A 15,852-nucleotide genomic window follows, 5' to 3' on the forward strand; every position below is an offset into this window, starting at 1 on the left:
GCTTCCATTTATTAACTTCAAGTGAAAATGTACTAATAAACTAATACAAGAGAATTGAGGTAAAACACAGAACGTACCATAAGATGAATGTACATTATTCCGACACACAGTAAAGGAGGGAAGGTCTTGGTCTTACTCTTCTGCAGGATCCTGAAGTCAGGGGAGTCCTCTATGACAGTTCCTTCTCTGTACCAGTCCACCTTGGGGGAGGGGACTCCTTTAACACGGCACTCTAGCACCACCAGCTCGCTCTCCGATGCCAACAGGTCCTGCAGACTCTGAGGGGCCAAGTAGAGTGCACAGCCATCATAAGTTTATCATCACACACAAAACATGCAGTTTCTTAATGAAGTACATGAGCTTTAAAAATGTACAATATAAGACAATGTCATATTTTGTTCGAAGTTTGATGATGAAGTTGACATTGTACAGGCCTTCTAATTATTCATTGTGTGGATATAATATTAGTGGGGTACCTTTGTGAAAACGGGGGCAGCAATGATAGGCCTCCCGTCTAGACCTTGAGGATAGATGTCTGGACTTAGAGTATAGCTGTCTCCATTTAGGTTCTGAAAACAAAAGGATTTCATCAATTCAAGTAGAACTGACACCGTTTTAACTACTTTGCAGAAATGACATTAAACAAACACATAATCATACAAACACAATCATAATATCGGTCTAAAATATCAAATTCACATTTTATGCTTCAAAACCAACTTTATAAGATTTGACAATTTTTTTAAATTGTAGCTAGCTAGCTATCTAGCAGCTGGACGGATGTCATGTTATCACTAGGGGCCTCATAAGCATTCCGTACGCACAAAATATGTCCTAAAACACGCATGCGCCGGTTGGCATTTATAAAAACTGAATTTGACTTGAGAATGTTCTTATCCTTCCGCAAACTTTAGACCACGCATATGCAGTTTCCATTGCCTCTATTAGATGGCTATTTTAATTTCATTGTTTTGATCTGAAAGTGAGTGCGGTTTATAACATACAGTAGAATTAAACAGGTGAACAGAAAGTTGATCTTTTGCATTGAAGTGTGTAGGCTACCACTGTAGTTAAAAAATAAATCTAAGTAGACAATGTTTCAGAATTTGGGTGCAGTGCAGCATATGGGTTTGGAAAAAGTCGGCTAAATGCCAAACATTATTGAATTCAAACGATCTGTTACAGGTTGATAACATTTTGCAATTGTTTTAGTCTATCAGAAACAGTCAAATACAGCAAATGTCACTGCAAAAGGAAACGTTCTGCCTGAACCTCCAAAGACATTTGATCTCAAATTCGCAATTGCTATTTCATTTAGATACCGTCTTGGTCTAATTCCATTACTTCTAAAGTATACACAGTTTTACAACTGGCTTGATTTATAATGGGAAACGTATGGCGAGTGCCAAGTTTATAAATCTCCATATTTTTGTGCATGTGCCGTGTTTTCAGGGGGCTCATTTATAACAGTTACGTATTTCACACTTAATATTTGAGTGCGTCATATCTGAAAATACTGCTGTCTTTGGAGGTGATGGCAGAATGTTAAACTTTTGCAGGGACATTTGCTGTAGTCCTAGGCCATTTGACAGACAAATATCTGTGGGATCCATTTCTGAAATGTCTGCGCATGTGCACAAATAGAGATAAATAAACTTGCCGCACGCCATACACACTTATGTTCTCCTTATAAATCAGACCTGCCATAAAACTATGAGCACGTGAACGAGCATTAAAACTCTGCATGGAAAACGCCCTCCATTCACCTTTTTAGAGAGTTGGGCCAATAACCGGAAGGTTGCTGGATCGAATCCCCGAGCTGACAAGGTAAATATCTGTCGTTCTGTCCCTGAGCAAGGCAGTTAACCCACTGTTCCCCGGGCGCCGAAGACGTGGATGTCGATTAAGGCAGCCCTCCACACCTCTCTGATTCAGAGAGGTTGGGTTAAATGCGGAAGACACATTTCAGTTGAATACATTCAGTTGGACAACTGACTAGGTGTCCCCCTGTCCTTATTCCTTTCATGTAAGAAATAACCTTTCAACCTGCAAACATTTCTCTCTGCCAACAAGAGGGGTGTGATCAGTTTGTGTCATGAACAGTGCTTGTGCCGATAAAAATCGACCTGCATGGGATGATCCGAATGCTGTAAGGGAGGCCTGAGTGAAAAGGTTTGGGAATCCCTGCTGTAGAGGTGTGCACAGAATGAAAATGTCACTGCAAAATATCAAAACAAGAGGCCTCCCGGGTGGCGCAGTGGTTAAGGGCGCTGTACTGCAGTGCCAGCTGTGCCATCAGAGTCCCTGGGTTCACGCCCAGGCTCTGTCGTAACCGGCCGCGACCGTGTGGTGATGCACAATTGGCCTAGCTTCGTCCGAGTTAGGGAGGGCTTGGTTGGTAGGGATGTCCTTGTCTCATCGCGCACCAGCGACTCCTGTGACGGGCCGGGTGCAGTGAGCGCTAACCAAGGTTGCCAGGTGCACGGTGTACCCTCCGACACATTGGTGCGGCTGGCTTCCGGGTTGGATGCGCGCTGTGTTAAGAAGCAGTACGGCTGGTTGGGTTGTGTATCGGAGGACGCATGACTTTCAACCTTCGTCTCTCCCGAGCCCGTATGGGAGTTGTAGCGATGAGACTTGATAGTAGCTACTACAACAATTGGATACCACGAAATTGGGGAGAAAAAAGGGGTAAAAATAAAAAAAATATCAAAACAAACTAAATGCACACTGCCTCTAGAGTGAATGCCTGTGCATTCTGCAAGTAATTGTATATTCCAAAACAATTTAGGCTAGTAGACTAAAGTAGGCTAAATGCTACAGCCCACACTTCTATGCGAAAGACTAATTGTTGTTCAATATTTAGTTTATCAACATTGGGTTTCTATGTCCTGCCTTGGTATAGGCTCTGATATTAAATAGGTAATGATGTCGCACAGCAATACTGTAGCCTACCCGTATTGTCAACAATTTTACATAAGCTAGCTTTACTGTGTTGGCAATTTAAAAAATATATTCTGCAGTAATTTATGCTGTGCTGGCAAGGATTGTGTCTATTTCTATAGGAGAAAACAATAGCCAATTGTTGTCGACCTGTCAGCAGAACATTTGATTTCAACAATGTTTTGCATCAACCTTTCCTCCAACCTAAATATGGACTGTCCGTGAATTGTGAAACAATTGCAGTATTTACAGTAGCATACATATCGGCCTATTTCAATGTAGAAACGTCAACTGTTCACCTGTTAAATACGACTGTACATTATAGCATAAACCGCGCTACCTATGGGATTGCAAAACTTGAACTATACAGTAGCCTATCTATTCTAGGCCAATTAAATGAGAGATGTGCATGGTAATTTGTTGTATGGCTACTTCAGGAATATGAACCCATCACGGCCACAAAATATGAGGAATTTACTCTGCAATGTTTGTGAAAATAAAATAAATAGATACAAACGCACGGTTTACAAATGAGCCCTTTGGACTGGACAAGACTGACAAGTTTTTATTTGTTTCATTTGTTTACTGCACTGTCTCTTGTTTGTCCAAACTTACAGCCACTTTCCCATTCATATTACTGTAGAATTTTCACAAATACCGGACTCTTGTCATTTCCAAACATTTTATGAATGTATGAAAACATGAAGATTAGCATATCTACGTGTGCTAGCTTGTCACACACACAAAAAATGCATCATATTCTTCCTGAGGGTGTATATGAGCAGATCTTAATACCATTTAATGTTACTAAATTGGTGTCAGTTCCACTTTAAGTGGAACCAAACACAAATATACATTATTGTCAAGTACTGTGTGGGTCTTGAATACTGATTACTGAGCAGAAAGGATGTTTTTGACACATGCAGTATTTCAGATATCATTCATTTACATTTAAATGTTTGCAGTATATTCAGGAGCCAGAGATTGAGAAGATTATTACCTCGGCTAGAGTCGTCTGTACCGCAGCAACCTGGGCAGGCAGTGTAGAGGAGACCACCTGGGTCAGCGGTAGTGCCGTGGTAGAGACTGTCTGTGTCGGTAATGGTGTGGACGTCACTGGGACACGTGACGGTGTTGGCAGTGACAGAACTGACACCGTGTCCACGGGCGGTAGATCTAGAGTAGAAACTTCCTGGACAGGTAACTGTGCTGACATCTCCTGGGCAGGGACCAATGTAAACGCCACCTTGGTAGATGGTGCTGTTGTCACCTCCGTAACAGGAAGGACATTAGTAGCTACCTGGACAGGTACAGATGCAGTGACTACCTGGCTAGAAGGCAGTGAGGTGGCCTCCTGTGGCTGTTCTTCAGTGCAGATGGTTGCGTCATCCACACACAGAGACACAACACTGACCACTGGAGGTAAAGATTGGGCACCCGGCTGAGCTCGGGTCCTCTGTAGTCTTTAGGTTTACAAGAGAAACAGGATACATTGTTACTAACCAGGTCCCACTGGGCTAAAATGATTTTTAAAGTGTTGAAGTTACATACAGTTCCTTCAGGAAGAATTCATATACCCCTGGACTTATTCCACATTTTGTTGTGTTACAGCCTGAATTCAAAATGGATACAATTGTTGTTTATTTCTTCATCCATCTACATACAATACCCCATAATGACTAAATTAAAACAATTTATGGAAATGTATTGAAAATTAAATAGAGAGATATCTCATTTACATAAGTATTCACATCCCTGAGTCAATACTTTTGGCAGCAATTACAGCTGTGAGTCTTTCTGGGTAAGTCTCTAAGATCTGTCCACATCTGGATTGTTGTTGATCATTGCTAGAGAACCATTTTCAGGTCTTGCCATAGATTTTCAAGTAGATTTAAGTCAAAACTGTAACTTGTCCACTCAGGAACAATCACTGTATCCTTGGTAAGAAACTTCAGTGTGGATTTGGCCTTGTGTTTTTTGTAATTGTCCTGCTGAAAGGTTATTTAATCTCCCAGTGTCTGCTGTAAAGCAGAATGAACCAGGTTTCCCTCTAGGATTTTGCCTGTGCTTAGCTCCATTTCTTTTTTATCCTGAAAAACTCCCCAGTCCTTAACAATTACAAGCATACCCATAACGTGATTCAGTCACCACTATGCTTGACAATATGGAGAGTGGTCCTCTATAATGTGTTGTATTGGATTTGCCCCAAACACAGCACTTTGTTTTCAGGCCAAAAAGTGAATGGGGTACTGTGTGTAGGCCAGTGACAAAAAATATCAATTGAATCCATTTTAAATGCAGGCTGTAACACAAAATTATTTGGAAAAAGTCAAGGGGCGTGAATACTTTCTAAAGGCACTGTATGAGCTACACTGAGAGGCCTGTTACATTGCAGAATGTAAACCTTTGAGCTTGCTTTTACTACCCAATTAAATGTTTTCCAATTATATTTTGAGTAGAGGAAGAGTAGAGTACTCACTGTGCAAGTTCAGAATGTTGTTCCCCCTCCGAATCTGTAGAGGAGGCACCTGTATAAAATATAAAAGAGGGTGATATGCAGCACACTAGTAGGGATGATCTTAGTATGATTGTCTATATTAATGTTTTAACTTAAAATTAAACATTTGTACCAGAGGAGATACTAATTAAATAGCAGTAATACTTTTTAGGTTGAATAGTAAGTATTTATGTGACGATGCGCTCTAGATCGGTCACTTGACTTGAAGGTCGAAACTCAATGGTCACCTTCGACGTAGATTTCGGCCGACGTAGAGCCTGTGCCGTAGAAGTTGGATGCAAAGCAAGAGTACCGCCCTGTGTCATCCTCGAATGCCTCGGCAATGGTCAGAGAGTGCAACTCGCCGTTGTTGATGATCTGAATGTCAGGGCAGTTCTCCAGCTCCTTCCCCTCACAAAACCACCTGGAAAGCCACACATTACATATGCTCCTTTTAGTGTCATTACATTAGCTATTCAGCCCATTGTGCGTAATCGCTGTATAACATCTTACTGCTTCCAACTTCAAAATATACACAGAGTGTACAAAACAGTAGGAACACAGAGCCGCACCCCCTTTCGACTTCAATGCTTCCCAGAGTTGTGTCAAGTTGGCTGGATGTCCTAGGGTGGTGGATCATTCCCAATACACACGGGAAACTGTTGAGCGTGAAAAACCCAGCAGCGTTGCAGTTCTTGACACACTCAAACTGGTGCGCCTGGCACCTAATACCATACCCAATTCAAAGGCTCTTGAAACTTTGGTCTTGCCCGTTCACCCTCTGAATGGCACAAGTACAAAATCCATGTCTCAAGGCTTAAAAAATCCTTCTTTAACCTGTCTCCTAAAAAATATCTACAGTGATTCAAGTGGATTTAACAGGTGACATCAATAAGGGATCATAGCTGGATTCACCTGGTCAGTCTGTCAGGGAAAAAGAGCAGGTGTTCCTTATGTTTTGTACACTCAGTGTACGTTAAATGAAGATCAAGTTGAGTTGACAAATATATATATATTTTCTGTATTGGCAACTCTCTTCCAGGCATAACTCATTAGTGTATGTGGTGAGTGTCTTGACCCAGCTCCCTCCCATTACGTATGTTTGGTCAACGACAAGTAAGTGTAGCTACAATCAGGTCAGGGGAAGAAGTTCTGGTGAGCACTCTTACACTGTAAAACAAGCCGCAACCACCACACCACCTTACCATGCCAAATGAGCCCTTAGTTACCACTTGCTATATGCCAATAGTGATCGATGTCAAATCTAAATGAATAATGTTCTGAAGATGAAAAATATACACTACTGTTATATACCTGACTGTGACTAGTTTAAAACCACCTCAACTAACTTAACGATTTTCTATAAATACCCCCAAAAGTTTAAAGATTTGATAGAGCAAAAGTATTTATAGTTTTGTATTCTCTACTACAATATTCAGTTAAAGATGTTCAAGTATGAATTTACATGAAGTTGTCTTTCAGGCTTTGTGTAAAAAAATGGCTAGTATTTCCAGTATGACATCAATGGAGTCCTTGATCTGCTAGAATGGCAACTCCATAAAGACACTTGTTAAATCAGAGATGATTTAACGGCCAAATACTAAACCTATATTATTGTACTAACTGGTGTCCTCTCATACCCTGTGTACTAAAAAGCCGACCAGCCACCATGTCTCTGTACTGTAGATCTATTTTTGGAGGATGAGGCAATGATGCAGTGTAAAATATATCAGATAGACATGTAGACAAGAGTGTCTATGCGATCTCTTAGCAGAGTTCACCAGACATATGTATAAGTCAGCTACAAAGCCTTCAGACAGCTATGGGCCTAAAAGATCCAGCATGAATGAATGTTCTGCATACACAGAAAAATAAAACATTAAGTTGAGACGATGCAGTCAAATATAAATACTCAGTGTTACAGAGTCCCCCTGCCGAGAGCGCTGTGGGACTAATTTCTAGCGTGTGTGTTATTGTTTATGTCTGACTGGAGCTGTGCGGTCTGACTCTCACCCATCCTTACCCTTTCTCCCCCTCCGGTGAGAGATCGACATCTCCTCCAGCTCATGCCTTCAGCCAAATCAGACAATAGCCATGTGTCTCAACACTGTGCACGCTCTAGCTATGCAGTCTCGCCAGGCCCTGATTGGCTAGCCAGCCTGACCCACACTCTCCAAGGGAGTAAATATGACCTGAACGGTGTTATTCCAGTCTGAGTGTGGGAAGACATAAACTCAGCAAAAAAAAGAAATGTCATCTCACTGTCAACTGCTTTTATTTTCAGCAAACTTAACCTGTGTAAATATTTGTATGAACATAACAAGATTCAACAACTGAGACATAAACTGAACAAGTACCACAGACATGTGGTAACAGTAAGAGTAAGTCAGAATCTGGTGTGGCCACCAGCTGCATTAAGTACTGCAGTGCGTCTCCTCCTCATGGACTGCACCAGATTTGCCAGTTCTTGCTGTGAGAGGTTACCCCACTCTTCCACCAAGGCACCTGCAAGTTCCCAGACATTTCTGGGGGGGAATGGCACCTGCCCTCACCCTCTGATCCAACAGGTCCCAGACGTGCTCAATGGGATTGAGATCCGGGCTGTTCGCCTGCCATGGCTGACATTCCTGTCTTGCAGGAAATCACGCACAGAACGAGCAGTATTGCTGATGGCATTGTTATGCTGGGGGGTCATGTCAGGATGAGCCTGCAGGAAGGGTACCACATGAGGGAGGGGGATGTCTTCCCTGTAAGGCACAGCATGGAGATTGCCTGCAATGACAACAAGCTCAGTCCGATGATGCTGTGACACACTGCCCGAGACCATGACAGACCCTCCACCTCCAAATCAATCCCGCTTCAGAGTACAGGCCTCGGTGTAATGCTCATTCCTTCGACGATAAACGTGAATCCGTCCATCACCCCTGGTGAGACAAAACCGCAACTCGTCAGTGACGAGCACTTTTTGCCAGTCCTGTCTGGTCCAGCGACGGTGGGGTTGTGCCCCCATTGTTACCGGTGATGTCTGGTGAGGACCTGCCTTACTGCGAGGACGATCAGCTGTCCGTCCTGTTTCCCTGTAGCGATGTCTTAGGCGTCTCAGAGTACGGACATTGCAATTTATTGCCCTGGCCACATCTGCAGTCCTCATGCCTCCTTGCAGCATGCCTAAAGCACATTCACACAAATGAGGGCATCTTTCGTTTGGTGTTTTTCAGAGTCAGTAGAAAGGCCTCTTTAGTGACCTAAGTTTTCATAACTGTGACCTTAATTGCCTACCGTCTGTAAGCTGTTTGTGTCTTAACGACCGTTCCACAGGTGCATGTTCATTAATTGTTTATGGTTCATTGAACAAGCATGGTAAACAGTGTTTACATTTTTTACAATGAAGATATAAGTTATTTGGATTTTTACTAATTATATTTGAACGACAGGGTCCTGAAAAAGGGACTTTTATTTTCTTGCTGAGTTTATGTGCATGGGATGCGTGACTACAAAAACCATCCCCATGTACATGTCCATGTTTATCTTCTCCTGTGTGTGTTAACTCTTGGGCTGCTTTATTCCCCTCTAACCAGGGCCGGAGTCAGTGAGTCACAAACTTAGAGACGGGTTGCTCTCTCTCACTCACTATTGGACAAAGTTTAAAATCAAACAAATCAGAATGCAATACACAGTATAAGCGGAGGATGTTCTGAATCCTTTTCTAGGATTGCAAGTCTGCCACCCAATCTCTAACAAACCAGCAAGCCTATCAAAAGGATTTGCTGGATAGTTCAGCAAAGGTTTGAGTTTATTCCAAGGGGAGGTGGTCCTCTTTGGTGTGCCCCCTAGAGAAGATGGAAAATCCCAATTGAGATTCTTATCAAGAAAGAGGATCCAGTGTCCAAAATATCCCTGATGCAATCACCCACTTTACTCCTGATGTGTGGCTGATACTTGGTCGCAATGTACATATAGGAGACATCACTGCAATGTACTGCCTAAGGTCCATCTGGCAAAGCATGTCAGTTCTAATGAGTAAGGGTCTAATTTGAAAGTATGAGTAGTAGAGTATCTGGCTAATCTCTACGTAGACTGCCTGGCTGCTGCACCTGTCAAGGCTATTTTCCCTCCAGACTCCCGCCCTAGAGAGGAAAGCCCCCCCCCCCCCCCAACAGAACGCCCCAAAGCCTAGGAAGGCTATGACTGGGTGTCCCAATTACATACACACAATATTAAACAGACTGAGAATACACACAATACCATTCCCTGACACACCAGAGCTACTAAATCCTAGGAGGTGATACAGAGCACACTTCAAGCTTCATTGAAACAATAACAAAGCAACCACCCTGCCTGTGTTTTGGTCAAAAAGTGGAGGCAGGGGCCTGGAGAAATGTAACCACTTTCAAATGAATAGACATATATGGATGCAAGGACTGACCATCCATGATATCAAAATGATAGTTGTAACTTGTAACCATGTTTTGAGGCAATAAAGTGTTTGTTGACATTTACATTGTTCAAAAACATTGTAATAGAAAAAGCTTGTATTTTGGGTTCTGATGGGGTACGACAGTTGAACTGAGCTCATGAGGCATTTATAAGATATATCAGTGGGTATATATATAATTCATTTATAAGTCAAAAATGGATATAGCAACTAAGGATTCTAGTTTTAATACTGAGAGAACATAACCACGACATCAAGAACAAACCCAAGTTAACACACCAACTGACAGATAGCAACTGTGTACAGTGCCAAGCTCTAACAAAATTACATGACACATCGTATGAATTACTAAGCGAAGAGGCAAAAGCTCCTTAATATATTGATAATGATAAAACATCTAGCGTGGAGAGTGAGCAAAACATGAACTCATACACAAGCACAATACACTGACAATCTATAGAGCCTTAATACATTGACACAATACAAATAAATCAGACAACATAACAGCACTAAAGAACTGACATAAAACACAATATAACATTTCAAATACACACCTATCATATCAACTGTTTTACCAAATCCTACTTTAACGTTTCTAACAACTCAGCCAATTCCATTCCACCACAAGACACTAATGTGCCCAGTGCCACTGCCAGTCCCAAAATGGTGGAGAGAAACATCAGTGACCGGAGCGTGTCAGTAGGTTAGCATCGTCTAGTGAGACCTTCAGCTGGCGCCTGCTTATTCTGACCTCTCAAGTGACCTCTCTCTCTCTATCAATTCAAGCAGGAATATTTGAACAACGGTTCAAACTAGTACACCACATTCTGTTACTGTTATTTCTTGGCAAATAGGCCACACTCTGTGTTCAGATATTTAAGAACATTATTATGAGCTGATAAAAACCCACTGGCATTTAGAGTGCTGCACACAAACACTGCAAAGATCTAATGTTACAGACATAAAACAGAACACACAGCACTTTGTCAGCTGTTTGCTAAAATCACCCGTCAAACATGCAGATCTCCCTTGACGTCTTAGAAAACGGAAAACTTTGTCTTGACTATCCCACACAGAGCATTGTCACAATCGACATATCTTATGACAAACACAGTGACAGTTGTATTGTCTAACTAATAGCTGATCTATACTTGGGAATTGTGACACTTCTGAGTTTACTGTACCCTCTCACTAAAAGTACTGGAGTCCATGGGTATCAGTATGTAAATACCAGCTCAGTATCATGAATACCCCAAGACATATTTGAATATTTGCAAATTCAAGCCCAAACAAGCAAATATTACCCTGAGATCATTTACAAAATACCTGTAAAAACAGATTTTCTTACTGGCCTTCTTTTCTTTGAAACAAAAGAAAGCTATACATTTCTAAATGTGTTTAACTGGTGTTCATATTCGACAATGTCAACAACATTCTGAATATCTTAATTGTCTCACTTTGCATCTTATTGCTCACTCACCCTTGATTCCTGCACTTCTTTCATATGTCCATTTAGATTGGGCTCCCGAGTGGCGCAGTGGTCCAAGACACTGCATCCCAAGACACTGCATCCCAGTACAAGAGGCGTCACTGCAGTACCTGGTTCGCATCCAGGCTGCATCACATCCGGCCGTGATTGGGAGTCCCATAGGGCGGCACACAATTGGCGCAGCGTCGTCCGGGTTTGGCCGTCATTGTAAATAAGAATTTGTTCTTAACCTGACTTGCCGAGTTAAATTATTATTATTATTATTATTTAAATAATGTCTTCAACAGTAAAATAATCTAATTGTACTCAGATCATGCTATGTGATAGGTAATCTCCTGTTTTCAGGCTCATACATTGCCTTCGGAAAGTATTCAGACCCCTTACAGTCTTAAAAAAACTCTGCAATTTACTCACAGTACCCCATAATGACAAAGTGAAAACAGGTTTTTAGAATTTTTGCAAAGAAAAAAAAAAAGAAATGCCTTATTTACGTAAGTATTCAGCCCCTTTGCTATGAGACTTGAAATTGAGCTTAGGTGCATCCTGTTTCCATTGATCATCCCTGAGATGTTTCTACAACTTGATTGGAGTCCACCTGTGGTTAATTCAATTGATTGGACATGATTTGGAAAGGCACACACCTGTCTATATTAGGTCCCACAGTTGACAGTGCATGTCAGAGCAAAAAAACATGCCATGAGGTTGAAGGAATTGTCTGTAGAGCTCGTAGACAGGATTGTGTCGAGGCACAGATCTGGGGAAGGGTACCAAAACATGTCTGCAGCATTGAAGGTTCCCAAGAACACAGTGGCCTCCATCATTCTTAAATGGAAGAAGTATGGAACCACCAAGACTCTTCCTAGATCTGGCAGCCCAGGCAAACTAAGCAATCGGGGGAGAAGGGCCTTGGTCAAGGAGGTGACCAAGAAACCAATGGTCACTCTGAAAAAGCTCCAGGGTTCCTCTGTGGAGTTGGGAGAACCTTCCAGAAGGATAACCATCTCTGTAGCACTCTACCAATCTGGCCTTTATGGTAGAGTGGCCAGATGGAAGCCACTCTTCAGTAAAAGGCACATGACCGCCTGCTTGGAGTTTGCCAAAAGGCACCTAAAGGACTCTCTTGATGAAACCAAGTTTGAACTCCTTGGCCTGAATGCCAAGCGTCACATCTGGAGGAAACCTGGCACCATCCCTACGGTGAAGCATGGTGGTGTCAGCATCATGCTGTGGGGATGTTTTTTAGCGGCAGGGACTGGGAGACTAGTCAGAATCGAGGGAAGGATGAACGGAGCAAAGTTCACAGAGATCCTTGATGAAAACCTGCTCCAGAACACTCAGGACCTCAGACTGGGGCCGAAAGTTCACCTTCCAACAGGACAATGACACTAAGCACACAGCCAAGACAATGCAGGAGGGGCTTCGGGACAAGTCTCTGAATGTCCTTGAGTGGCCCAGCCACAGCCCAGACTTGAACCCGATCGAACATCTCTGGAGAGACCTGAAAATAGCTGTGCAGCAACACTCCTTATCCAACCTGGCAGAGCTTGAGAGGATCTGCAGAGAAGAATGGGAGAAACTCCCCAAATAAAGGTGTGCCAAGCTTGAAGCATCATACCCAAGACTGTAATTGCTTCCAAAAGGTGTTTCAACAAAGTACTGCCTAAAGGGTCTGAATTCTTATGTAAATGGGATATTTCCATTCATTTTAAAACCTGTTTTTGCCTAGTCATTGATGAGGGGAAAAAACGTTTTTATCAATTTCAGAATAAGGCTGTAACGTAACAAAATGTGGAAAAAGTAAAGGGGTCTGAATACTTTCCGAATGCACTGTATACTCCACTGCTTTGATTGGTGTAACGTTAACTAGAAACCACAAGTGTCTATCCAGATACTAAAAAGGCACCCGTGAACGAAAATACAAGGAACTTATAGTTGCATGTAATTTGCACCTGCATGAGCAAAGTCATTGTAGCCAATCATTTCACTTCCCCTGTGAGAACCATGAGTATGGGCTGATTTGGCTTTGCTGTACCACAACCAAAACCTGCCAGCAAGCCTACCTACCAAAAAAAAAAGTAAAGATACTAGAATAGAACATCTCATTAGTAAAAGTTAGTCACCCAGTAAAATACTACTTGAGTAAAAGTAAAAAGTATTTGGGTTTAAATATACTTAAGTATCAATAGTAAATGTAATTGCTAAAATATACTTAAGTATAAAAAGTAAAAGTATGAATAATTTAAAATGTCTAATACTAAGCAAACGAGAAGGCACCATGTTTTCGTGTCAACAGGAAGTATTATTAAAGAGATGCTTTACATTGAAATACAGACAGAGATGTAATAGTCCCAGAGTTAATGATCCAAGGTCAGTTTTGCTAAATCAAGCTCTCTCTCCATCCATCTTTCTCATCTGCAGGTATGTTTTGATGTGAGAGAGGAAGCCAGTCCCATCAGCGACACCTCACCCACACTTAAGATAGCCTTGAGCCCCCAGTTGGCCCCAAGGTTGGTTAGGAGACACCGCAATTGTGATGAACTGAGAGAATATTAGGGTAGCACTGTAATTCATTAATCACATGCTGTCTGCCTCTGTTCTTACCTCTTTCCCTTTCTGTCTTCTACACCTATCTCCCCACCTTGTCTTTCTTCCTCATTTTATAATGCACACCATATTTTCATTGAAGTACAGATTGAATGTGTATTTATAATATAATATTACAATTATCATAATTATAATGCATGTATTATGTATTTATAACACCTGGATAATGAACTTCTTTCAATAAAGCGTTTCAGATTCTCCACTGGTTGAAATTAAGCATCTCATTGAAATACTACACCTATCCAGTGTCCTCAGATTAATGCAGATGACGGGAGTTAGATATGCATAGGTTTTCTTTTCTGTATATATGAATTACAAATCAGCCTTTACTTAAATCTTGTTTCTAGTCTATTGCATAGTTACAATGTGTAATCATTGATGTCCCAGGAGCAGGAGTGGTAAACACTGTTGAAGTGTATAATTGTAATATATACATGCAGACACAGCATCATTCAAATAATGATAATAACTACAGTACATGTATATAGGACTTGCATCCTAGGCACAATAAAGTTATTATTTCTACTCTATCCATAGGCTTCATTAATGCCATTCAGACTTGAAGTTGATACAACAACTATGATAGCTGAGGTTCATAGATCGGCTACATACTGTAGCTAGCTACACATCCATAGTCATACAGTTATTTTATCCTCCACTACACAATAAGCAAGTAAATAGTTAGCTAGCTATGTTACTTCAGCTGCATTGCAAGGCAAGCTTACACAATTGTACATTCAATTTTCAGTAAATGCTTTAGCTTGCTAGATTCTATTCATCCACTGTTTCACAATACGACAGCCTGGTTTGCTGGTTTTCTCAGGAGTCCCTAAAACATTAAACAACACGAATGATGAATTCATTCTCCTGTCATAACACTAGCTAGCTAGCTGGTTAAAGTTAGCTAGTCAGCTAACTTGCTAAATAGCGATTTTCGTAAATGAACTTTATGACAAAAAAATATGCACAAACGTTTGTCTCTATATTAACGAACATACTCCTCTCAAATGTAAATGTTTTGCTTGACTCGTTATAACTACTTACATTTGATTCCACCGTAATGTTTTGTCAGCCATCTTCACCCAGGTACGGTCGTCAAATTCGTCATTGGAACCACTCAATATGATTGGTCATATAAAAACCTTTGGACCCAAATGCATAATGAGTGCTCTATCTCCCCCTGTGGTGGTCTGGAGCAATGAAGCCATAACACTGGGTACCTCTAAGTCCAGCGGTGTAAGCTTGCAACTTTTAAAGGAGGAACCACTGTGTGTGTGTGTGTGTGTGTGTGTGTGTGTGTGTGTGTGTGTGTGTGTGTGTGTGTGTGTGTGTGTGTGTGTGTGTGTGTGTGTGTGTGTGTATATATATATATCCTCCTTTAAAAGTTGCAAGCTTACACCGCGGGACTTAGTACCTTAGGTACCCAGTGTCAAACTAAGCACACACATGCTTAGTTTGTAAATTATGTCTGGGTGTTGGAGCGTGCCCCTTGTTATTCGTGTATATTTTATCTGTGTATATTTTCCTATCCTGCTAAGCATTCAAAATGTAACGAGTACTTTTGGGTGTCAGGGAAAATGTATGGAGTAAAAAGTACATAATTTTCTTTAGGAATGAAGTGAAAGTTGTCAAAAATATAAATCATAAAATTAAAGTACATATACCTCCAAAAACTACTAAGTAGTATTTTCAAATATTTTTACTTAAGTATTTACACCACTGGTAGCTAGTAGTGACGGGGTAAAAAAAAAAAGATAGTTACATATCAGGATATTATTTTTTACGATATATCGTATCGTCTTGACAATATCTCAATATTATTTTTGCGCTAGTTCGCTGTACCTGCACCAAAGCTCCAGTATATTTCCTTCATAGCTTGTCCTC

At 41.3% G+C, this 15,852-nt stretch overlaps 1 protein-coding gene across 2 annotated transcripts in view; it reads right to left on the reverse strand.

The window, feature by feature from the left end:
- The window catches only part of LOC109899579 (myopalladin-like), a 50,444-nt gene that overhangs the window by 28,412 nt on the left and 6,180 nt on the right, over window positions 1-15,852 (reverse strand). For both annotated transcript variants that reach the window (XM_031835890.1, XM_020494930.2), the window contains exons 3-7: window positions 5,689-5,864; window positions 5,423-5,471; window positions 3,944-4,406; window positions 477-569; window positions 137-278 (exon numbers count right to left, since the gene is read on the reverse strand). In XM_031835890.1, the coding sequence (XP_031691750.1) occupies window positions 137-278; window positions 477-569; window positions 3,944-4,406; window positions 5,423-5,471; window positions 5,689-5,864 (923 nt within the window). The remainder of the gene's footprint in view (window positions 1-136; window positions 279-476; window positions 570-3,943; window positions 4,407-5,422; window positions 5,472-5,688; window positions 5,865-15,852) is intronic.

This window comes from Oncorhynchus kisutch, linkage group LG11 (genome assembly GCF_002021735.2).
Source record: "Oncorhynchus kisutch isolate 150728-3 linkage group LG11, Okis_V2, whole genome shotgun sequence".
Lineage (NCBI taxonomy): Eukaryota > Metazoa > Chordata > Actinopteri > Salmoniformes > Salmonidae > Oncorhynchus > Oncorhynchus kisutch.